Consider the following 25,990-nt stretch of genomic DNA (forward strand, 5'->3'; position numbering starts at 1 on the left):
GAAAAACGTCCCTATGTAATAGGAGGCTGACTGTTGAATCCCTGGATGTGCCCTGCTTGGATCAGCCTCTTCCAGTCAATAGCTATGCTCAGAAGACTGGCTCATGTGCAAACAGGAGGCATTGGGTGGGGATCACATACTGGAGGACTATTCATTCGCTTTCTACTATAAAATTAAAAACTTATAGAGCTCAAGTGGTAAAATGCATTTCCAGTTTGAATCTCGAAAAGAGTTTGTCTTCTTACAGGACACTCTGCCTCTAAATAAGATATGCTTTCCAAGAACCCTTTCACCTGGACCCAGAGGCTGTTTTAACAGATGGGGTCTTCTTGCCTCTCCCTTTCCAAGAGAAGCCCTTTCCACATTCGAGGCACAGAGACAGTTTCTCTGGGTGAATCCTCTGAGGCGCAGGAAAGGCTCCGTTCGTGAGAAAACGTTTACTACAATTCTAGCATTTTTATGGGTTATCCTGTGTGAATGCTTTGCTGTGAAGGTCTTCCCACACTCCCATCATTTATATGACTTCTCCCATGTCAGAATCCTGCTATGTTTAATAAGGCTTATTTTATTTAAAAAAACCTCTTGTTACAATACGAGCATGCATTTGTTTCGCCCACTATGTGAAATCTGAATGTTAACTCCCTTTCTATGCATGAAAAACAGTAAGAAATTATCCCCAATTTCAAACTGCAAATCACTGGAGGAGGGGAAAAAAGGCCCTCTCCAATTTGCAATTCTGTAAGTGCAAAGGGTTTCTGATACTAGCATTATTTCAGCATGCAAAGTGAGAAAGTGCTATATAAAAAAAACCCTGAGCTGGGGTGAGATCATAGAGAGGAAAGAGAGGTGATGAATGGGGGAAGATTTGGTGCCATGGTGGTGACGTCTTGTCTTCGTTTGGGCTGAGAAAGGATATTAGGTTTGTTGTGCCACGTGAGTCAACCCACCATCAAGGGTTTCAGAGTCCAGTGTGCGGGGGGAAGCAGAGAAGCCCACAGAAAGAGGGCTACCAAGGAATGTGACACACACACACAGAGAGACATGACTTGCAAAGTGCAGCTACCCCTGAGTGCAGGTTGGTCGGGGTGTGAGTTGAGAAGATACGACAAGAGGGCAGTTGCCATCACTCTCAGGAATTTTTTTAAAAATTCCATCGTTTCTCTCAGGCCCTATTCCTTGATATAAAGACAGGATGTTACAATGGATGTCCTTTCTGTATAACAAGTGTTGACCCCTTTGGATGTGTACATTTCTTCATGTTGGCCAAGGCTTGCGTTCCAAGAGAAGCCCTTTCCACATTCGAGCAGCAACAAAACACAATTTCCCGTGCAATAACAATGTCTCCCTATTTTATTTACAGTAGTTGCATAATTTAACAGAAAACTATACCACATGTAACCAGTCCTAGGAAAAATTATTTTGCAGGCGTCATATATGCTCCAAAGTCAATACATAAAGTGTCCAGTGCTTCAAGTGCTCTATTAATATTGCAACAGGTATTAAAGCGCAAATGCTTCCTAGCACCATGTACACACTAATTCTTTCATTCAAGCTCGCCTTATGTTCCAACTGGAATTGGGTATAGTCCAAGATTTAGTTGGTGAAATGGTGAAAATTGGAAAATTGATGACTAATATGGAGTGGTAGCTGCATGAACCTTTGACAACTGTGTTCTTTGAGAAAGAGCTTGGAAACGGATACAATGGTGATCTGGACCTTCCGTTAGAATACTGATGTCACAGAATTATCAATGTACACCTAAAGAATACACGCAAAGGTCTACTTGTAATCTGTGAACTACACAGTTTAACTAAATCTTGGACTATACCCAATTCCAGTTGGAACATAAGGCGAGCTTGAATGAAAGAATTAGTGTGTACATGGTGCTAGGAAGCATTTGCACTTTAATACCTGTTGCAATATTAATAGAGCACTTGAAGCACTGGACACTTTATGTATTGACTTTGGAGCATATATGACCCCTGCAAAATAATTTTTCCTAGGACTGGTTACATGTGGTATAGTTTTCTGTTAAATTATGCAACTACTGTAAATAAAATAGGGATACATTGTTATTGCACGGGAAATTGTGTTTTGTTGCTGCTTTCCACATTCGAGGCACAGAGACAGTTTCTCTGGGTGAATCCTCAGAGGCGCAGGAAAGGCTCCGTTCGTGAGAAAACGTTTACTACAATTCTAGCATTTTTATGGGTTATCCTGTGTGAATGCTTTGCTGTGAAGGTCTTCCCACACTCCCATCATTTATATGACTTCTCCCATGTCAGAATCCTGCTATGTTTAATAAGGCTTATTTTATTTAAAAAACCTCTTGTTACAATATGAGCATGCATTTGTTTCACCCACTATGTGAAATCTGAATGTTAACTCGAGAGAATCTGGAGAGGCAATGAGTAAGAAGAGTCGCTTCCTGCCCTCCTCCCTTCCACCCCCGTGTGAGAGCAGCCTTCAACCCGTCCCGGGGTCCAAATGCAATTCCAGCTCCCCAGATACTGCGAGAGGGGGCAGCTTTAGCAATGCTTCAGCTACGCCGGGGACAATCGAAGGCCACTTAACTCTGCTTCCTCGTTGCCTCCCCGGGAATCCAGATTCTCCCCCATTAACTCTCAGAATGGAGCCCTGCTTTGCCCTCCCCTTGCAACAAAGCCCCGCGCCACCTTTGCCAAAGGAGAAGCCGGAGGAGCGCGCAGCAGCCAGCAGCCCCCTTGCAGACCCTGTTCGTGGTCTCCGAGGAGCGCAAAGCTGGGCAATGCTTGGAGGGCCAGTCAACCACCGGATTAGAATGAGAGCGCCCCAACCCCTAGACGTGCAGGGAGGGGTGGTTGTGGTGAGGTCACTTCCTGCCGTGCCCCCTCCCTCATGAGCCATGAGGCCTTGGTCTTTCCCGCGGTAGCGTCTGATGCATCCCAGCCTCGTTTGGTGAGTTAAACTTGTGTTTGCGGGGAGAGAAAAAGCAGAAGCTGATGGGGGGGGGGATGAGATGAGAATGGGAGATGCCCCCCATGTCACCCCCGAAGGAGGCGGAGGACTGAGGCTCCTTGGAGGTTCCTTGAAGATGGAGTCTGGTGGGTGGCCGCCTTGGGTTGCAGTCGGAGAGCAAGATCCGGGCCCAGCAGCCCCTTAGAGGCACAGCCTGACACCCCCGTCTTGGGAGTGTCTCCTTTCTGCCATCCGGGGTGGCCCCTGCAGCAGAATGCGGGCGGGATGGGGTGGGGGGCACAGGCCAGCGGTTGATGGAAGACCCGCTCCCTCCGCCTTCCTTGCAAACTTCAATTTCTACCCACTCAGCCTCCGTTTTCTCTCCTGCAAAAGCAGCAGGTGGGGTGGGTGTTGGGGTTAATTGGCAACTGACTGTTGTTATATCAGATTTCCATTTCTTTAAAAAGCATCTCTCTAACCCCTTTCAGTGTAGAAATATGCCTTTCTCCTATTTGTTTAACAGCAAAGAAAGCTGGAGATTTACTTGCTGAAAAAAACGAAACCTAGGAATTCAAAGAACTTGATTTACATACAAGTATAAAGTTATGACTCTGTAGTTATACCAATTCAGTTCCCAGCTAGGGGTGTGCAATTCGGGTATATGATACCCGAAAAAAACCCGAAACAACCTGTTTTGGGTTGTTTCGGGTTTTCCCGAAATGTTTCAGAAAACCCGAAATGTTTCGGGTAATCTGAAACAGCGATTTCTGAAACATTTCAGTATTTAATGCATTTCAATGGGAAAAAGTCTCCCCCAGGCTTGCCGGAAGCCTGGGGGAGGCATTTTCCCATTGAAATGCATTACTAAAACAAGCTGAAATACCGAAACATTTTGGAAATCGCTGTTTCGGATTACCCGAAATGTTTCGGGTTTTCTGAAACGTTTCAGGAAAACCCGAAACAACCCGAAACAGGTTGTTTCGGGGGTTTTTCAGGTATCATATACCTGAATTGCACACCCCTACCCATTACTATGTATAGATTTGACAGGTAGACAATAAAGAAAGAAAGCTGACAGGAAGAAAATTGATTCATTTGAAATGTGGTGCTGGAGGAGAGTTTTGCGGATATTTTGGATGGGCAAAAAGACAAATAAGTCGGTACTAGATCAAATCAAGCCTGAATTCTCTCTAGAAGCTAAAATGATAAAAATGAGGTTATCATACTTTGGTCACATCATTAGAAGACAAGATTTTCTGGAAAAGTCAATGATGCTAGGAAAAAATACTAATTTAAACTGGTTCGCTTCAGCTTGTTTAAGAAAAAAAAAATTCTTCATATTTTCTGCCTGGAGACAACTTTCCCACACTCAGGCAAACTTCTTTCCTGTTGCAATTTCTTCTGCTTCAAAGAGAAGGTTCCCCTCTTTAGTTTCTTCTTTGGGTAGCTGGCACTCCAAGGTCCCTGAATGGAGACCCTGCAGCTACAGTCAATAAACTTCCAGCTTAATTCTACCATCAGTCATTTCTTTTATTTCATCACCATGACAAGCGGTACTGAGCATTCCTTTTGATCGAATTTGCATGAATTGTGCAAGACTGATCAGAAGAAAGTTCCAATGGGAAAAAAGTTCCTATGCCGCAAAAGCTATTAATGTCAGAAAAATCAATAGCCTTGGCATTCCAAAAAAATAGTAAGAGATACTTTGAAGCTGTTAAAAACTTTAAAATCCATTCAATTTGGCTTTAAATCCCTTAACACTCTCAAAATTTTCCCCAGAAAACAGTTATTGCAGCCCTAATAGATACAGAGCAGCATAAAATATATTAGCTATTGCTATTTGAAGGCGGAAAGCTTACCATAAAAAGGTGAGCCATATTGCCAATGACTCATCTTTTATTCTTGCATAGGTGCAGGTGGTGGGAATACCCGGTGAGTCTGTGCTGCCCTCCCTCGGCCTGATAGGGGGCAAACGTGGCGGCAGTGCCCAGCTCAGCCATCTTCTCTTTCACCCAGTAGGGACTTGAGTGTGGAGCAGGCAGCAATGAATCCCCCCCCTGCTTCACTTGGGTGGGATCAGGTGTGGAGGAGGCAGCAATGCCCGCCCCCCTTCACCCACCTGGGATCAGGTGCAGGGAGGCTGCAAAAACCACTCACTCACCACCCCATATACATCTAGCCGGGATCGGGGTGGGGAGGAGGTGGCAATGCCCCCCTGCCTTCACCGAGCTGGGATCAGGTGCAGAAGAGGTGGCCCCACCACCCATTCATTTCTACAGCCTGTTGTATTTTATACCTTGCTCACCATAGCTGCTACAAACATAAGTTTTGATGATGACGAAAAGGAGGGAGGGGAGATGGAGAAAAAAGAGAGAAACGAGCACAGAAATGGGCCTCATCAAGGGCCGCTGGCTACTTCACGGTCACAAACAGGCAAGGTTAACCATATTAAATGGTTTCTCACGTGCTGTGATTGGATGGCTATTACCCCATATCATTCTTGGGTGAAAGATAAAACTTGTTCTGAGTGAAGCAGTTATATGGCTTCTCCCATATGAGCCATTCGATGCTTAATTAGGGTGCCATTCCTAGAGAAGCTCTTTCCACGTTCAAAGCATTTATATGGCTTCTCCCCTGTGAACCTTTCGATGTGCAGTTAGATGGTCATTTCAAGAGAAGCTCTTGCCACATTCAAAGCATTATCTGGCTTCTCCCCAAGTGAATCTTTTGATGTGCAGTTAGATGAACATTCTGAAAGAAACTCTTCCTACCATCCAAGCATTTATAAGGCTTCTCCCCTGTGTGAACCTTTTGATGTCTAGTCAGGGGTGTTTACGAAAGAAGCTCTTTCCACATTCAAAGCACTTATATAGCTTCTCCCCTCTGTGAATCTTTTGATGTCTATTCAGAACGCCAATCTCAGAGAAGCTCTTTCCACATTCAAAGAATTTACGTGGCTTCTCCTGTGTGAACCTTTTGATGTTTAGTTGCATCATTCTTCTGAGGGAAATTCTTTCCACACTCCAAGCATTTATATGGCTTCTCCCCTGTGTGAATTCTATGATGGGAATTAAGGTGTACACTCCTACTGAACCTTTTCTGACAAACCTGGCATTTATGTGGCTTCTCCCCTGTGTGTATTCTTTGGTGGCAAGATAGGCTTCCTCTGTGACTAAAGCTTTTTCCACATTCCAGGCATTTATATGGCTTCTCCTATGTGAGTTTTTTTTTATGAGAATGAAGGTTTCCACTTTCACTGAAACTTTTTCCACATTCCATGCATTCATATGGTTTTTCCCATGTGAATTCTTTGATGGCAAGATAGGTTTCTACTGTCACTAAAGTTTTTTCCACACTCCATGCACTTATAAGGCTTCTCCCCTTTGTGAATTCTTTGATGGGAATTAAGGTGTCTGCTGTAGTTGAAACTTTTCCCACACTCAAGGCATTTATATTGTTTCTCACCTGTGTGAATTCTTTGATGGCAAGATAGGTTTCTACCATCACTAAAGCTTTTTCCACACTCTATTCATTTATAAAGCTTCTCCCCTGTGTGAACTTTTTGATGCCTAGTTAGGTACTGTTTCTGAAAGAAGCTCTTCGCACACTCCAGGCATTTATACAGCTTTTCCCTTGAGTTAAGCTTTCGATGTGCAGTTAGATAGCCATTCTGAGAGAAGCTCTTTCCACACTCCAAGCATTTATATGGCTTCTCCCCTGTATGAAGTCTTTGATGGGAATTAAGGTGTCCACTATGGTTGAAAAGTTTCCCACACTCAAGGCATTTATATGGCTTCTCACCTGTGTGAATTCTTTGATGGCAAGTAAGGTTTCCATTCTTCCTGAATCTTCTCCCACACTCCATGCATTCATATGGCTTCTCCCCTTTGTGAATTCTTTGATGGCAAGATAGGCTTCCACTGTGACTAAAGTTTTCCCCACACTCCAAGCATTTATATGGTTTCTCCCTTGTGTGAATTCTTTGATGGCACATAAGATTTCGACTATCACTGAAGTCTTTCCCACACTCCAGGCATTTATAAGGTTTCTCCTCTGTGTGAACTCTTTGATGGTGGGTAAGTCTTCTTCTATCGCTGAAACCTCTTCTACACTGCAGGCATTTATATGGCTTCTCCCCTCTGTGAATTCTTTGATGGCAAGTAAGGTGTCCTCTTTTACTGAAGCTTTTTCCACATTCCATGCATTCATATGGTTTTTCTCCTGTGTGAATTCTTTGATGGCAAGATAGGGTTCCACTGACACTAAAGCTTTTTCCACACTCCATGCATTTATAAGGCTTCTCCCCTGAGTGAACCTTTTGATGCCTAGTCAGGTGGTATTTATGAAAAAAGCTCTTTCCACATTCAAAGCACTTATATAGCTTCTCCACTCTGTGAACCTTTTGATGTCTACTCAGAATGCCAATCTGAAAGCAGCTCTTTCCACATTCAAAGTATTTATATGGCTTCTCTCCTGTGTGAATTCTTTGATGGCAAAATAGGGTTCCACTTTTATTGAAGCCTTTCCCACACTCCAGGCATTTATATGGTTTCTCTCCTGCATGAATTCTTTGATGGTGAAAAAGGTTCCCTTTAATATTGAAGCTTTCTCCACAATCCAAATGATCAGATTTTTCATTTGCTGACTCCCCCATGCCTCCTACAGAAAGAAAGAGAAAGCTGGTGGGATAATAGGTCACATTTACAACCTATCTGTGTCACAGTTGCCTACTTTGCTTTGCCCTCAGTGAATGCTCAGGGGTTAAGATCACATAATCTGTAGCCACTTTCTGCCCTCGCTTTCTCCGTTCCATCTAAATTCCAAGATGACTAAGCTGGCAGAGCAACCATTTGTAATGAATACAGCCCAAGAGAAGAAAAGAGACAGAATATACAAGTGAGACCGTCCACCCTCTCAAAGTGATCCAGTCAATTTAAGTTTCTCTTTTCCTACCTGGGGAATGCAACCACACAAAGCATCCTGCTTTGGACCCACAATGAAGTAGCTCCTTCATTGAAAATGCCTTTACCTTGTTTCAGGGCCAACTTATGCAGTAATGGCACCTAAGCCCCTGATCTCTGAGTCCACTGCTGGCTTGAGGGAAGGCAAGAGGCGAGGAATTGCAAACAGGGCCTCCCCCCCCCCCAAATGGAGGTAACTAGGGAGCATGCCTAGGGAGGTTTTAAAACATTCGGGTCATGCTAATAGATTTTTACTACAAGCGGAAGCATGGTGGATATTTAAACTCAACACACTAACCCCCCATGGACTTAATAATGAATTAGATTACTCAGCATTTTTATGATTAAAAGATATATTTATGAACATGGTGTTATTTATTGGTGTTATTTATTGTTTTCCTATTTTGTAAAAAATCTTTTTGACTATTTATTGAATAATGTATGTAATTTATTGATATTTATTGAAGAATGTACGTAACTATTTTTCAATTGAATATTTAACAACGCCCCTGCGAGGGATGTAGCTGTCAAAATCATTTTTTGATGTAACTATATACTTACATGTATGTATATACTTACTTATTGATGCATTTTCACAGATATGTGCAATTTATGAACATTAGTGCGGTTCCACGGGAGGGGTGATATGTGTTTATATAATGAGAAGAGACCTTTAAGTGTACCTTAGTGATCAGAGTGAGTCATTATATAATTAAGGGAAAAGGTCAGTTAATCACACCACTGTGATTTTACGGAGCTGGAGGATGTCTTTATTGGATGTAGCTATGATTGTAAGTAGATAATTTTTATTTGGATATGGTGTATAATTTTATCAGTCCAGGTAGCTGAACTGTTGCAGTTTTGTTCATAGATTTAATGGCCTGATGAAGGAAATACTCTGAAATGAGTGAAATTTAAGAAGCCGGCAAAGCTCGTTGCCATTTGCCATTTACCGTTGCTGTTACCTCTTTTTGCTGCCGTCCACAGCGCCAGCAAGCAAAAATCTTCACTGTTTGATTTTCTTTGGAAAAGTGTGATGTTTTGCAATAGCCAGACTGTTTACCAGGACCGTTTACTTTCACGTTATTAAATTCATCTCACTGTTGCTGCTTGCCGTTGCTGTTATTACCATCTAGTGAATGCCCACGTATTGGCAACACCCAGCAGACACGGAGCATTCCTGCCTTCCTTTGCAACTACTGGGACTTTGACATTGACTCCCTTCTTACATGACTATTTAAGATTATATGTATTGATTGTGCTTACTGTTCTACTTCCGTGAGCCGTGTGCTCCCTTTGCCTTTGGGTTTCTTAGGAAGTTCCCCCCCCCCCCTTTGGTTTTCTGACTGGCAGTTCTGTGCCTCCTCCCTCCCAAGCTGAGATGGAAAGGCCAGCTGAGAACGAAGTCAGAACTAAGAAAAGCCAGCAGAGCTCCAGCCATAGCCACATCTCAAGGTAAGACAAGACCCAGACTGGAGGGACCCTGCAGATATTCCTCCCACCTTCTCCAGATCAAGGTTCATGGCACTTCTTCCAATACCCTCTCTTGTGGTCCAGACACAGCAATGCCAGAAGGGCTCCTTCTCCACAAGAAGGACCCACAACCCCTCCCACATCAGAGGAATGGTCATGGATGGTGGCAGAGATCAGCCGGTGAGCCCTGAGCAGACTGCCTGACCATGTTCTTCCTCAACAAAGAGTTCCTTAAAGGCACTCCACACGTCATGAAGGAGACAGCCCAGCAGAAGAGGATCCTCACCCAGAGAGGCCACGTGCCCAAAATTCTCCAGCATGACTTCCTTGTAGAGAGCTCTCTGGGCCGGGCTCAGCAGGGTCCATTCCCCCCGGGTGAAATGCACAGCCACCTCTTCAAAGGACACCAGACCCTGGAAGGAGAAGAGGAAGGGAGGTCCATGAGAAAGAAAATCCAAAAAGCTGGTGCTGCATACTGAATAGAATAATGGACTAGGACCCGGGAGGATGGAGTTTGAATCCCCTCTCTGTCACGGAGGCTTGTCTGGGGACGTTGGACCCATCACACTCTCTCAACCCCACCTACCTCACAAAGCTGTTGCTGGGGAGGGTTAAGTGGAGGAGAGGAGAATGGTGTGAAAAGCTACTCTTGGTGCCTGATCAGCGAAAAAAAGCAAAAGGTAATTTATAAAATAGGAAATAAATAATAAGCAAAACCAAGGATGGTAAAATGAAAGTAGAACAGCAGCAATGAAGAGAAGGGGAGAAGCGACCCCTGGGGACCTTTCCCCTCCCTCTCTTTCTTGGGGCATTGGAGGGCCACAGGGGCTGTTGTCATTCATGGGGCCAGCAGCCTGGTGGGGAAGGGGCCAGAGATATTCACAGAACAGCAAATTCCTTTCCATGGGAAATTTGTGGCACAGTCTTGTTTTCTTGTCTGAGCGGGGAATCTACACAGGATGAGACCCCTTCCCACCTTCCAGTTAGGCAGCACCGACATCCTCCTTCGCTAGAACCAAGGGGAAGGAGTGGATCCTCTGAGCCTTGCCAGAGAGGAGGAAGCACTCCTCCCTTCCCTACGCATCTCCCCAGGGAACCCCTCCCTTACCTGAGCTGGCTGCATGGCTGGACTTTTCCCTTCAGCCCGCGGAAGAGACTGTGGGGAAAAAGCCAAGGGTGTCTTTCTGCTGCTGCCTGGGAGGGCGAGAAAGAAAAATGGAGGGAAACAGTTTTTGTTACACACAAATTTCTATGCCAGACCTTCAAGTGAAGCTCTCTCTGGATTTCCTTCAGGACACAATTCAAGACCTCAGATTTGATCAAAGATGGCTCCAGATACTTTTATTTTTATTTATTTTATTTATGTCATTTATAGTCCACCTTTCTCCCTCAGACTCAAGGCGGGTTACATTGTGTGGGATTCCTACAGTCAAAATGAAGAACATTTCAGCAAACAATACAGTCACCAAGAAACCAATGCTGAAACTGAGCATAAGCAATCTAAGACCGCATAAGAACACAGAACTACCCAGTAGGATCTTACTTAAAGGAACAGATAATACATTACATCACATACATAAAGCAACAAATCCACAAATGAGTTCTCCTAAAGGGCCACATTTCTCCCCCTACTCGGCCATTCTATATGAGGGAAGGTCCCACTTTCCTTATCAATCTGCCCCCCTCCCCTTCTGGCCATGTTTCCCCCAAACCTCTCTAAATCCTTTTCCAGTAGCAGGAATTGAGCCTCCATATGGCAGTTTTCGGTAATTGCCCCACCCCCTCTTCCAGTAGTGCCCACCAGCCTCCTAACCCTCTCATGTCACAGATCCCCCCCCCCCTACACACGCACGTTTCTTACAAGCTGGGATTTGCTGAGACAAAAATGAAGGGAATTGGGACATCTCTGATATTTGCAAGGGAAGCAAAGGTTTCCTCTCAAGAAGGGTGGAAGACATTCCCTCCACGACAAAGCAAAGAAGGTTAAGCGCATACCTGAACTACCAGAGGCAATGTGGTAAGAGTGTTGGACTAGGATCAATGAGACCTAGGTTTAAATCCTACCTCTGCCACGGAAACTTGCTCGATGACCTTGATCTGGTCACACACATTCACTCTTATGTACCTCCTCAAAGGACTGTTGTTAGGATACACTTTGAATCCACATTGGGGGGAAAGGCAGCACATAAAAGGAGGGCAAAAATTCCCTTCTTTATAAAACAAAGTGGATTAAGAGCAATTAGAGCCTATATGTAAGAGGGGGCTAGAGTGTCTGACTGGGATCAAGGAGATCCAGGTTCGAATCCTGTCTCTGCATCAGGACACTTGCTTAGTGTTCTTCATGCACCCTCATCAGACCTGCCTCACAGGGTTGTTGTGAGGCTCAAATAGAAAAGAGGAGAATGAAGTAAGCGACTTTGGGTCCTCCTTGGGGAGAAAGGCAGGGTATAAATGAAGTTCAATAAATAAGTAATGCTGATTGTCTAAAGCAACACCTAGACTGTTCTCAGGAAGTCCAGAGGGTAATTTTGAATGCAAGACCTTCCACTAGAAGGTCCTATTCGGCAAAATGGACATGGTTTGTACGTTGGGCCATTAGTAAGGGAATCTCCCCTTCTGAATGTCCATTGTATAGTATCTTTTTTTTTTAATTACCTACATTAACTAACAATACAGAGGGAAAGAAGGGGGGCAGGGGAAGGGGAAAAAAACAGCAACATATAACAACACTACACTACAAATAATGCTTTCCCTTCATACTGCCATTATTAAGAAATTAAAACTTTGTAAGATATTGATGGAGTGGTTGACCTTTCAAAATACAGATTACAATCCAAATTAAGTCTTCCTCCCCCCCCCCCTGGGCCTCAGACGCAGTTCTCTCTGAGCAGCTGCACCCGCAGTGCTCGTTCCCTCCTCCCCCCCCTTCAGACTTCAAATCCTTTTCTTCTTGCTTGGTGTCTTGCTGAAATTCTTGGTTTTTGTCCTCAAAATCCCTTAGTTGATCTTCTGATATTATCTTGTAAGCTTGATCTTTGTAACTAAACCAGATACCTTCCGGAAATAGCCATTTATACTTTATTCCACGTTCCCTCAAAAGAGCTGCACACCTTTTATACTTAAATCTCCTTTTCCGAACTAAAAATGGAACGTCCTTCAGTATCTTAACTTTATTACCCAGAAAGTCCAGATCCGCATTATATGAGTTGTATAGGATAGTGTCTCGGATCCTCTTAGATGAAAAATCGATGATGATCTTGCGAGGCAGCTGACGCTTCGTTGCATATTTTGAAGAAGCCCGACGGACTTCCAAAATGGCGCTTTTTACCTCTTCTTTAGTTGCCCTCGCAGGTGTCGCCAATAGTTCCGAGGCCAGATCCCTTAAATCCTCATTTTCCTCCTCTTTCACATTCTGGAGGCGCAAAATTGTTTGTGTTCGTTCCACTTGTAGCCCGATCAGCTGGTTCTCCACCAGCTTTAACTCTTTATTTGTTGCCTTCACGAGTGACGCATTTTCCCGAGCAGACTTCTCTCCCCCCCCGCTACTTCCTTAATGGTTTTCACTTCGCTCTCAATTAAGCCCACCCTTTGATCTGTTTCATTCAGCTTGTCAACAAAGGGCTTTATGGCTTCGATAACCGACCTCTTCACCAAGTCCTCGAGCGACTCTCCTTTACCCTGCAGGGCTGCCGAGATTGACTTGCCCAAAGCGGGACTCTGCTTTTTCGCTGCCATTTTAGGGGGGGGGGACCGCCGACCAAATTCTGAAACTCAGCGAGGGGGAAGAACGAGCCTTCTTAGCTTCAGATCTTACCACTCCTTCGCGTGCGCTTGTAATAACAGAAGGGATTCGCTTACTTACAGGCTTCCGCCTAGTTCTGCTCTTTGCCGTTTTCCATGGCCCGGCAGCACTCGAGGTGCCGCGCACGTCTGCCGGCCTCCATAGGGACAAACGGGCAATTTACCCCCTGCATCAATTTCAGGGGGCTCTTCCCGCCGCGTCCCGGACCCTGCCTCCCTCACTGGGAGTCCTGGGGGCTAACCTTCGCAGATCAGCCGCCCGGTCAGGCTGCTCGGGCGCTTCCTCCCGGACCTGCGGAGAGGAGCGTCCGACATGGCCGAGAAAACGAAACCGAATCCATTGTATAGTATCTTGAACTATCTGTGTGCCTTGAAGTCAGCTGGCCCAGCTATGACTTCTTTAAAAGTGCACTTGGCAGCTATCTCTGCCAGTCATGGACCAGTTGAGGGCCATACTGTTTTCTCTCACCCAACTTCTAAAAAATTCTTGAAGGGGATGTTCAACCTCCATCCGCCCGTAGTGTCCCGTTCCCCAATGGTCACACTATCATTTGTGCGCTCACAGCTTTATGTTGAAGCCCTTCGAGCCTCTGGCTACCTGCTCTTTGGAGCTTCTCTCTTGGAAAGTATGTTTCTGGGTGGCGGTAACTTCTATCAGGAGGGTGAGTGAACTTGCTGCGTTAAGGTCTGATCCACCATTCTTGAGATTCCACTCTGATATGGTGGTTTTCAGACCTGGTCTGCAGTTCCTGCCTAAGATGGTTTCCCCCTTTCATGTGTCACAGGAGGTGGTCCTACCTGTGTTTTACCCATCTCCCCAGTCAGGAGCGCTTTGCACTTGTTAGATTTAAAGAGGGCACTATCTTTTTACATGGATAGGACAAGGGACTTTCATTCAGACACACAGCTCTTTGTCTGTTTTGGGGGACCCAACAAAGGAAAGCGGGCTTCTGCCCAGACTTTATCAAGGGGAATTGTGTCGGCAATCCATAGAGCATACCAGGAAGCTGGTGTCAAATGCCCATTACGGGTCCGAGACCACTCGACTAGGGCACAAACATCATCATCAGCCTTTCTAAGGGGGGGGTACCAGTTGCTCCTATAGGTAAGGCTGCAACCTGGTCCTCGTCTGAGACCTTCATTAAACATTATGCAATGGATGGAGATGTCATGTGTGATGTCACTGTGGCAAGGGCTGTGTTGCATTCTCTATTTGTGTAATGCAAAGGAGGACAGTACTTGTATATATCTGATGTATTGTTGTTTATTGAATAGACACAAGAATGTTCCAGTTGACACTAGTGTTTATTATGCTCCAATTGACATGACAGGTATTTACGTATATATGTGTATATAGTTCTTGTACATATTGAACCTTCCATGTCTGTCGTTGTTATTGGGATGACAAAAAAAGAATTCTTTATTCATGTTTTTTGAATGTTGAAGATATTCAGTTATGCTTCATGCTGTAATGCAATAAAATTGAGTTGGAGAGATTCACCCTGCCTCCTTACTGTCTGCAGCTTGGTAATCTTCCCACTGTTGGGAGGCACAGAAGAACAATGACGAAAACAGGGCTTTACATACCTGTAACTACTGTTCATCGAGTTCTTCTGTGCAGAGACACATCTCTCCCTCTTGCCCCACTGTGAACTCTCTAATGGTAACTGTTTTGGGTTCACAGTGGCTCCGGAGAACTGAGGGAGAGGGAGTTGCTCCTCCTAGGTCATGTGCCCCATTTTAGGCGGGAAAAGTGGACAGGCTACATGACTGGAGAGCAGCGACACCTATCGGGGCTCTAAAGGAGCTAATAAGTTTCTCCACTGGCAGGCCTGTGCATGTGCAGTCCCAAAGTGTGTGTGCACAGAAGAACTCGATGAACAATAGTTACAGGTATGTACAACTCTGTTTTCCCTCCCCCACCTAGCCTCTACTTGCTGCTAATTCCCCCACAAAACTTGTAAGGAGACCCACTGGGTTAACAAATTCTTGGATGGTGATTAAGGTTTCCTCTCTGACTGAAACTTTTCCAACACTAGAAATTTATATGGCTTCTTGCCTGTGTGAATTCTCTGCTGGGAAGTAAGGCTTCCTATCTGACTGAAGCTTTCCCCACATGCTAGGCATTTATAAGGTTTCTCTCTGTGTGAATTCTTTGATGGCAATTAAGGAGACCACTGACCCTGAAGCTTTCCCCACATTCCAGACATTTATATGGCTTCTCGCCTGTGTGAATTCTTTGATGAGAAGTAAGGCTTCCTATCTGACTGAAGCTTTCCCCACATTCTTGGCATTTATAAGGTTTCTCCCCTGTGTGAGTTCTTTGATGGCACACAAGGTGTCCACTAATCCTGAAGCTTTTCCCACACTCCAGACATTTGTATGGATTCTCGCCTGTGTGAATTCTTTGGTGGGAAGTAAGGCTTCCTCTGTGGCTGAAGCTTTTTCCACACTCTAGACATTTAAAAGGTTTCTCCCCTGTGTGAATTCTTCGATGAGAATTCAGGTTTCCATTGGTTGTGAACCTTTTACCACACTCCAGACATTCATATGGTTTCTCACCTGTGTGAATTCTTAGATGAGAAGTAAGGTTTCCACTGGTTGTAAAACTTTTCCCACACTCCAGGCATTCATATGGTTTCGCACCTGTGTGAATTCTTCGATGTGAATTAAGTTCTCCACTAAATCTATAATTTCTTCCGCAGTCCAGGCATTTATATGGTTTCTCGCCTGTGTGAATTCTTTGATGGAGATTAATGCTTCTTCTATCAGTGAAGCGTTTCCCACATTCCAGGCATTTATATGGTTTCTCGCCTGTGTGAATTCTTTGATGGTGGTTAAGTTTTCCACTATCACGAAAGGCTTTCCCACACTCTAGGCATTTATAGGGGTTCTCCCCTGTGTGAATTCTTTGATGGGAATTAAGTTTTACTCTCTGACTGTATGTTTTCCCACACTCTAGACATTTATATTTCTCACCTGTGTGAATTCGTCGATGCTGACTAAGGTTTCCACTCTTTTTGAAGCTTTTCCCACACTCCAAACATTTATATGGCTTCTCACTTGTGTGAATTCTTTGGTGGGAAATAAGGCCTCCTCTCTGAGCAAAACTATCCCCACACTTTAAGCATTTATAAGGTTTCTCACCTGTGTGAATTCTTTTGTGGGAACTAAGGCTTCCACTGGTTGTGAAGCTTTTCCCACACTCCAGACATGTATATGGTTTCTCCCCTGTGTGAATTCTTTGATGGGAATTAAGGGTTCCACTGTTCATGAAGCTTTTCCCACATTCCAGGCATTTATATTTTTTCTTTCTGTTATGAGTTTTCCAATGCATGCTACTATCTGTTTTTTTAGATAAAATTTCCCCACTTGCTGCACCTTTATTTCTACTGCCTACTATGTGCTTTTTTCCAAGTAGTGGAATTTCCTGAGTGTTTTCACCATGTAAAAGACCGAAATTATTTTTTCCTTTAGACTGATGTTTTCTTTCATCTTTCCTTAGGGTATCACAATATTCAACATTCCCTTTCACATCTGAGTATATATCCCCTTTATTCATCACTGGATGCTCAGATGTTTCATTCGCTGACGCCCACTTGCCTCCTGCAGAAAGAAAGAAAAATCTGGTGTGATAATTGGACACTTCCACAACAGATTAGTGTCAGACTTTTCTCCTTTGCTTTGGGATGGCTGTGTTTGCACTCTGGGGATGTTTAGGGGTTGAAGTCACTCAGTCTGTACTCAGTTCCCCCTCCCCCCTGCTTTCTCCATTCCTTCTAAATTCCAAGCTGACTAAGCTGGCAGAGAAACCAATTCTTTGGTTTCTTTCGTAGCCCAAGAGGACAAAAAACAGGGAATATAAAATAGAGACTGCCCTTCCCCCACCCTTGTTTTTGGGGAGAACAAGCCACCCTTCAAGAGACATCCAGTAAGTTACAGTTTAACACACACAATAGAGGGTCTGAAGAGAGGTGGCCAGCCAGATGCAGAAGGCAATCCGACATGAAAAAAATGAACACTGTTCAGGTCTTTCTGTCTCTCTCGATAACAGGACACAGATTAAGTTTTCCATATAGGAAGAAATGGATGCATTCTTAACGTTTTCATTTTCTGTGTGCTCAGATGTGGTCATGTTGTGCTGTTCAACTCTATGCTCTTTTTTGTGAAGCAATTGCACAGCATATTGTTTAAGAGAAAAAATGATGTTCCCGAAGTCGGATTCCTCTGCTTCCTGCCACCACAGAAGGGCCTCCTGCTTTGTCCTCACAATCGACAAGCTGCTTTGCTGAAAATGCCTCTTCATGGACTCAGGCTGGTTTAAGCAGTTTTGGCTACTCCTGTCCTCTGGGACCCCACCTGGGTTGTGGGGAGGCAAGAAATGAGGGTCTGTCCCCTGCTTCTGCCTCACAAAAATGTGAGGGAATTAGGGAGTACGATCCCCCACAGCTCCCCGGAGTGTCCTTGCTGCCATAGGTGGATGGTCATGGGGTGGGGGTGGGGGTAGGGTAGTAGCGGTAGTGATTGGGCTGTTGAGGATACAGAACTGACTGGTGCCCTTCCACAGGCACCAATGTCTGCCTAGTGGCTGATTAGGGCAGCCTCATGGCTCAGGTCCAGACCTCCCCTGCATAGGCTGATTCTTCTACTGAGAGTTTGGTTGTCCATTCACAGTCTGCAATTCTAAGTCTAGCAAGAAGGTGGCAGCCAGTAAAGATCTGTGGGGTTGGTTTTATCACATTTGGCACTAGCACAGAAAAAAATGGAGCATGAAATTGGGAGATGAACCAAATGATGTTCTGTTGAGAAGGCAAAAATGGGCATTTCCATCACGGTTCTCTGCCAAGACTTTGGGGAACTGGTTTTTATTCCTGCTTCCCCACAGCACTGCAGTATGTTTGTGCACCTCCCAGAGCATCCCTTGCTATTCTCCAGTGTTTCTCAAATCTGCTGTACTCCACATGTGTATCGGGATGTCTGTAAATGCACAGACATCCTTATACACAGCAAGATTTGAGTCCAGAGGGACCTTAGAGACCAACAAGATTTTTAATGTGTAAGCTTTTGAGAGTTAGGGACAGATAAGAAAAATAAGGGCGCTCGGACTCTCTAAAACTTATATTCTGAAAATCTTGTTGTTCTCTAAGACTCATCGGACTCAAATCCTGCTGTTCTAGTTCAGAGCCAGAGCGCAGTCACTTTACAAAGTGAAACTAGGGGACAAGAAGCTTGACACACAACTGAATACATTTTGCAAACAAAGAACTCCATGCAGGCTATTTTTAAGTGGCTTATTAGCAATGATGCGATACGACTTCCTCCCTGCTTACTTGGATACCATGGCTGGGTAAAAGAAGGGAGAAAACGTGCAATAAAAAGGTAGTGTTGTCATGCTATTTTTGGCTCTAGTCGAGGCTGTGATCTCTGTTGTGTTCTAAAACTCTCTAGATAACCCTGGTTAACTACACTCTCTTAATCTGCTACTTCATAGGACGGTTGTGATGATAAAAAGGGATCACTACCCTAAACTTTTTTGGGAGGGGCCAAGGTTGATGTAATAACTGTGCTAAGAGATATATAACAGAGAGGTTTAGAGATTAGATCTTTATGCTGAGACACAGGTTTGAATTCCCACCCATTCATCAAGTCCTCCCCCCCCGCCTCTCAAGTTTAACTGAGTTTCAAAAAGTTTGATGGAAACAGAGGAACGTAATGCAAGACAAAAGCAATGGGGAAAAAACTGAGCATGTAGGCTGACTAATTGTTAATTCTTCTCTCCTGCTCTTTTTCCTTTGTGTGCTTGAAATGGAAGAAAGTTCACTAATAGCTGAAAACTATCATTCAGAAACCCTGAACATTTATTCAAATTCCAAAACTGTGACCGAATTCTAAACTCAGAGCATATTCATGGATTGAGAACAAAAGAAAACGTTTCTTTACATACAGCCCAATCAATTAAATATGGAATAAAAAAGTAGGGTTGAAGGACCAGCGCGAGGTGGTTGAACGTTCTGAGGAGAGAAAGGGGGCCGCGCCTGTGAGATGCCAAGCGAAGACCCCTCAATGGCTGCCAATGGTCCTCTGAGTGTGTGGGGAGTGATGGGGCTGCAAGGTTGGAATCGATGGCCTGGGGGGGGGCGGGGGGGGGTCCCTTCCAGGTCTGGGATTCTATGAAAAGGAGCTGGCCTGGAGCTTTCTAACATACCTTCAGGATCTCTCTCTCTGAGGCGGCTGCTTTCTTCTTTAGATGGTTCCTGTGAAGGCACTGCGCCTTCTGCATTGGTGGCTTCATTCCCTCTGCTGTCAGCTGGGTAACTTACGAGATCCTCCTCAGATCTTCCTCTTCCTGAAATATGTTCTGAAGCTTTTCCAGGCTCTGGTTCACATGAACGCACTGGGCATTCCCGAGAAACACTCTCTCCTGCCTGTTCTTCCTTTATCGTCTGCTCAAAGGCATTTAGTGTAGAGAGCGCAGGTGAGCCTAGGGGAAGGACAGTACAGGTGAGCCAGGATAAAAATGCCCGCAAGGCTCTCCCACTCCCTGAGATGGTCAATGGAAACCACACCTCCCCAAACAGGTAGAGTCGGAAAGGTCACTCAGGGGTTTCACCTGCTAATAGTTTGGTGTAGTGGTTAAGAGTGCAGGACTCTAATCTGGAGAACCGGGTTTGATTCCTCACTCCTCCACTTGAAGCCAGCTGGGTGACCTTGGGTCAGTCACAGCTCTTTTGGAGCTCTCTCAGCCCCACTCACCTCACAGGGTGTTTTGTTGTGGGGATAATAATGACATACTTTGTAAATCGCTCTGAGTGGGTGTTAAGTCATCCTGAAGGGCGGTATATAAATCGAATGTTATTATTATTATTATTATTAATAATGAACTCCCCCCCCGAACCCACAAATATCTTTGCTATCTCTTGTGCCCCACCCTTTAAAGACTAGTGGAGGATAACGGGTTCTAGCATCTGTCCGTGTTTCCTGAAGGTGTGGATCTGTTTGACAACGACAGGGAAGGGCTGTCTGAACTATCTAGCTTTGCTGGATCGGCTATGCACGTGGGAACGGAGCGCTTTGACCTGGCTGCAGATACTTCCACAATGAGAAGGCTGAACTTTGGTTTTCAGAGTTGGACTGAGACCCACTAGTTCCCTATATCCCCAGGCCATCCATCCCCAAACTAAGAACGGCAAAACCCCACAGAATGGAATACAAGGCTCTTGGGACGCTACCTTCAGCCCCCCCCCCCCGCATGCCCTGGGGATACGCAGGAATCCTGACAATAAAGGTGCTTTACAACTTCCCGGATAACACCTCATCTCACTTCATCTCTTCTCTAATCAAAGTTTAAATTACCCTTCTTATCCAATCTTCCTGGGTCATCCATCATCCCTAACTGGTTTATTTTACAATAGGAATCAACATTCATCTGTTCCCTTGATTCACATCACAGACTTAAAAGCTATGTTGTTATTCCTCTGTCACTTCCAAGAGACAAATGCCCCGTTTCTTTATCACCTCCTGGAGGGAAACATCTCTTGCCTTGTTTTCTCCCAGAGGCAACTTTGGAATGGTTGTTATTGGAGGCAAGCAGTGCCTTCCTGCCTTATGGTCCATTTTACAGTATAAATGGACCAACCTGATCGCAATGTGTGCAGCTTTCTGGGACACACAAGGCTGTCATCTTCAGGGCCAATCAGAGCATCTGTGCAAGAACGCTGGCTGTTCAAAGCTGCTTTCCTCAGCAGACAACACTATTCGTCTATATGGCAACTACTCCTCAATCCCTTCTTTCTCCAATTATCCCACTGCCTTCCTAGAAATCTGTGGGTATGTAGGTAGAAGTATACTTTTGTGCTTTCTTGTATGCTTTATTTCTCTACCAATAAAGTTAATTACTGGTTTGGAAAAACACCTGTCTAGTTATTTGATCTAAGGGTTGGGACCTGGTAGACAAAGGTGGAGATCCTGCCTGTTCCCTCCCCCCACCTAGCCTCTACTTGCTGCTAATTCCCTCACAAAACTTGCAAGGAGACCCATTGGGGTAAGAAATTCTTGGTTGGTGATTAAGGTTTCCCCTCTGATTGAAGCTTTTCCCACACTCTAGACATTTCTATGGCTTCTTGCCTGTGTGAATTCTTTGATGGGAAGTAAGGCTTCCAATATGACTGAAGCTTTCCCCACATTTTAGGTATTTATAGCGTTTCTCCCCTGTGAAAATTCTTCGATGGCAATTGTGTCCACTAATCCTAAAGCTTTTCCCACACTCCAGACATTTATATGGTTTTTCACCTGTGTGAATTCTTCGATGGGAATTAAGTTCTTCACTTGAACTGAAATTTGTTCCACATTCCAGGCATTTATATGGTTTTTCACCTGTGTGAATTCTTCGATGGTGATTAAGGCTTATTCTATTAGTGAAGCCTTTTCCACATTCTGGGCAATTGTATAGTTTCTCGCCTGCATGACTTCTTTGATGGTGATTAAGCTTTCCAATATCACTGAAGGCTTTCCCACACATGAGGCATTTATACAGTTTCTCCCCTGTGTGAATTCTTTGGTGGGAATTAAGTTTTCCTCTCCGACTGTACGTTTTCCCACACTCTAGACATTTATATGTCTCACCTGTGTGAATTCTTTGATGCTGACTAAGGTTTCCACTCTGATTGAAGCTTTTCCCACATTCTTTGCATTTATAAGGTTTCTCACCTGTGTGAATTCTTTGGTGGAAAATAAGATTTCTACTGGTTGTGAAGCTTTTCCCACACTCCAGACATGTATATGGTTTTTCATCTAAGTGAGTTCTTTGATGGCAATTAAGGTTTCCGCTGGTTGTGAAGCTTTTCCCACACTCCAGACAAGTATATGGTTTCTCGCCTGTGTGAATTCTTTGATGGGAAATAAGGTTTCCACTTTTCGTGAAGCTTTTTCCACATTCCAGGCATTCATATTTTTTCTTTCTGTTATGGGATTTGCAATCTATACTAACGTCTGTTTCTTCAGAATTTTTTTTTTCAAATAGTGGAATTTCTTGAATGTTTTCTCCTTGTAAATGACCGAAATTACTTCTTCCTTTAGACGAAGGTTTTCTTTCCTCTTTCCTCAGTGTATCACAATATTTAACCTTCCATTTCGCAACTGAATATGTATCCACTTTAGCCATCACTGGATGCTCAGATGTTTCATTTGTTGACGCCCACATGCCTCCTGCAGAAAGAAAGAGAAAACTGGTGTGGTGATAGGATAGCTTTACAACCTATCAGTTTCAGAGTTTTCTCCTTTGCTTTGGGATGGCTGTGTTTGCACTCTGGGGATGCTCAGAAGTTAAACTCACTTAATCTGTACCCAGTCCCTGTTCCACTCCCCCCCCCCCCCGGCTTTCTCCATTCACTCTAAATTCCAAGATGACTAAGCTGGCAGAGAATCCATTCCTATGGTAATGACTGTATCCCAAGGGGACAACAAACAGAGAATATAAAATGAAGACTGTCCTTCCCTCACCTTTGTTTCTGGGGAGAACAAAGCCAGTCTTTGAGATACATCCCATAAATTACGGATTAACACACACAATAGAGGGTCTGAAGACAGGTGGCATATCTGACATTTAAAAAAAAAGAACTCCGGCCTAGTCATTCAAGCAATGGAGAAACCAGTGGCGTTTCTGCCCCGGTTTATTCTCACAAGGTGACATCCTTGACCAAGGCCCACTGGCAGCGATTCTTTAGAGGGGTCTTCCAGGGTAGACAATCTTTGAGAAGGGAATCAGAAGCAATCATCAAAGAGAACAGAGATTCGCGGGCACATGACCAGATGAGAGCTGCCCACCAGATGAAGAAGGTAACTGGACTGATTTTAATCTGAAGAACAAACCTGGAATCTGTAAATCAGATTTAATATACGTTTACTGGCCTGTGTCAAGAGTGCTTGCTGTCTGCACACACATTCACCCAGGGCGAACCCAGGGGCTGAACAAACTCAGATAAACAGACAGAAGGCTTCGAGGGGCCCTAATTGGCTGTGGTCAGCATCTTAGGAACAGGAGCAGGGGATCTCTGGTTCTGACAGGGTTACATCAAAAAAACAGGTAGTTCTTTCAATCAGCTAAAGCCTCAACAAGAACTTTCTTCAGCAACACAAGAATAAAAAGAGTAATGATGAAAACTGATGAACAAAGACTCCCAAACTAGATGCAAACTATGAATACCGATGCTGTTTATCCTGTCTTTTCCTGCTGAAAACAAGGTAATTTGACAACAGCGAATCCAAGTAGGGGTGCCCTGAAACCATGTAGCATCTCCTCACACAAGAGAAGAAACCAGCCTGGAGCTGGAGACCTCCCCGCCTCCAAACACCCCTTTTCAGGCGAGCAGCTGTTAGCACTTGACCTTGCATACTCTCAGCCGGGCATTGTTTCCTTCGAGAGGAGGCACGAGAAGTCTCGTCAGAGATTCCAGTCGGCAAAGCAAGGTGAACTTTTTTATATAAAATATTAAAAATATAGAAATACTAGAAATAGAAAAAATGTTTTGTCCTGGTGGGGAGGGGGTGGGATGCTGGATTCCTACATGCTACAAGAAGTTGGACTCAATGGCCTGGGGGGGGGGTCCCTTCCAACTCTGGGATTCTATGAAAAGGAGTCGGCCTGGAACTTTTTTTCTAACATACCTTCAGGATCTACTTCTCTGAGGCTGCTGCTGCTCTCTTCTTTGGATAGTTCCTGTGATGAGGTGTCTTCCGGCTGGTACAGGCATCCTTCACCGGTGGCTTCACCCCCAGTGCTGTCAGTTGGGAAACCTGAGAAATCTTCCTCAGATCTTCCTCTTCTTGGAATATGATCCAAAGCTCTTCCGGGCTCTGCTTCAAATGACCACACTCGGTATTCCCGAGAAGCACCCTCTCCTGCCCATTCGTCTGTTGTCTGCTCCTCAAAAGAGTTTTGAATGGATAGCCTAGGCAAGCCTAGGGGAAAGACGGTTTCGGTGAGCCAGGATATAAATGCCAGCAATGAAAACCACACCTCCCCAAACAGGTAGAGTCAGAAAAGTTACTCAGGGGGTTTCACCTGTTAATATTTAATCTCCACCCCCAACCCACAAATGTCCTTGCCGTCTGTTGTGTCACAGCCTTGAAGATCTGCTGGAGGACAATTGGTTACAGCATTGTCCTCTGAAGATTTTCTGAAGGTGTGGATCTCCTTGACAACTATCTGAACTACGTAACTTTGCTGGATCCACTGTGTATGTGGGAATGGAGTGCTTTCACCTGGCTGCAGACATGGTAAGTGAAGTTGCATTTTTCCATACTGGATTATCTGAGCACAGAAGTTGTCCTCTATGGTGTTCAAGTGTTTGTTCCTTGTGTATCCATCCTATGCCATGCTCTTTAAGATAAAGATTTCCCATGTGGTCTCTGCACCCACCAAAAGCCTCCTTCTTAGCATCATGCACAACAAACTACAAGAGACCCTGCTCTGACGAGAATCTCTCTAACAAGGGCGGTTTTAAGAATTCCCTTCTACCTCCATGTTCACTGATGTAAAGGGGGGAACTCTTAAGCTATGTAAGAGGGTCTTATTCAGGAAATCCGACTGTAAACATCTCAGAGGCCTATGGAGGCAGCTCAGAGAAAGAAGAAAGAGAATTGACCTGGGGGAAAGCTCCTCGTTGAGGTCTAGCAACTTGAGACCAATGCCTGCAGTACAAGTGCTCATTCCCAGGGCAAAACAACGGCCTGCAGTGTCCTTCCCCCTCAGTCCCCCTCACCAGAGATGAAATGACCTTTCTTGCTACCCTCTGTAATGGAAAGAGGAGCCAGAATGTGTTCCTAGGAGACCTGTCTGGGGTTGTTTTTGGTCCTGTCTTTGAGGAAGGGCAGATGCTTTGCTTTGCAGGCCCAACGTCCCAGGATCAAGGCCTGCTCCCTCCAGTGAAAGGGATTGATGAGGGGAGTTGCCTGTTTTCTTATGTTCGAGACCTACAAGCGCCATTTCGGCATTCACAACCCAACCAAGAGGCTCAGACTGTGAGGAGAAACAAAGCTACAGAAATCCACCAGCCCCAGAAAGGAAATGCAGGCAACACACAGTCCCACAACAGACTGAAGCAGCTACCTGCCAATCCTTCTTCTTCGTCAGAGATCAGGAGAAAGAGCTCCTCTTCTTCTTCCAGCCTGGAAATGAGGTCAGGTTTGGCAATCTGAGGTCCTTTTATCAGAAAAAAAGAAACACAAAAGTCAGCAAGGATTCATCCACAGCCGTATCTCAGCCCAAGTAAGACCCAGATTGGAGGGAAGTCCTGTAGACCCATTTTATTAATAACAATAGCATTTGACATATCTACTGCCCTTCAGGCCCACTTAACGCCCGCTCAGAGTGGTGTACAAAGTATGTCATTATTCTCCCCAGTGAGGTGGGTATGTGGCGGACAGAGCTCTAAGAGAGCTGTGACAGGTCCAAGGTCACACAGCTGGCTGCACATCAAGGCTCACTTGGCACCTCTTCCGATGCCCTCTCTAGTGGTCCTGACACAGGACTGCAGGGAAGGGGCTCATTCTGCACAAGGAAAGCCCATGGCCCCTCCCACCCCAGAGAAAGGCTCATACTGGGTGGCACCCATTGGGCCCAGGGCAGACAGCCTGACCACCTCCTCTCTCATGAAGGAGTTCCTTACAGTCACTCCTCACAGCCAGAAGGAGACAGCCCAGGAGAAAAGGGTCCTCACCCAGAGCGGCCACGTTCCCAAAATTCTCCAGCATGACTTCCTTGTACAGAGCTCTCTGGGAGGGGCTCAGCAGGGTCCACTCCCCCTGGGAGAAATGCACAG

The 25,990-nt window shown here is 44.9% G+C and overlaps 1 protein-coding gene and 1 pseudogene across 1 annotated transcript; both read right to left on the reverse strand.

The window, feature by feature from the left end:
• Positions 1 to 5,886: 5,886 nt before the first annotated feature.
• LOC129327885 (zinc finger protein 420-like) lies at positions 5,887 to 10,494 on the reverse strand (annotated as a pseudogene).
• Positions 10,495 to 14,456: 3,962 nt separating this feature from the next.
• On the reverse strand, positions 14,457 to 25,990 carry LOC129327191 (zinc finger protein 23-like). The gene is given in 7 exon segments (XM_054975675.1): positions 14,457 to 15,315; positions 15,318 to 16,778; positions 19,378 to 19,653; positions 21,795 to 22,376; positions 23,835 to 24,128; positions 25,279 to 25,371; positions 25,889 to 25,990. Coding segments are annotated over 7 exon segments (2,883 nt in total). The 5' UTR covers positions 25,923 to 25,990; the 3' UTR covers positions 14,457 to 15,172.

Source organism: Eublepharis macularius, chromosome 4 (genome assembly GCF_028583425.1).
Source record: "Eublepharis macularius isolate TG4126 chromosome 4, MPM_Emac_v1.0, whole genome shotgun sequence".
In the NCBI taxonomy this organism is placed as follows: domain Eukaryota; kingdom Metazoa; phylum Chordata; class Lepidosauria; order Squamata; family Eublepharidae; genus Eublepharis; species Eublepharis macularius.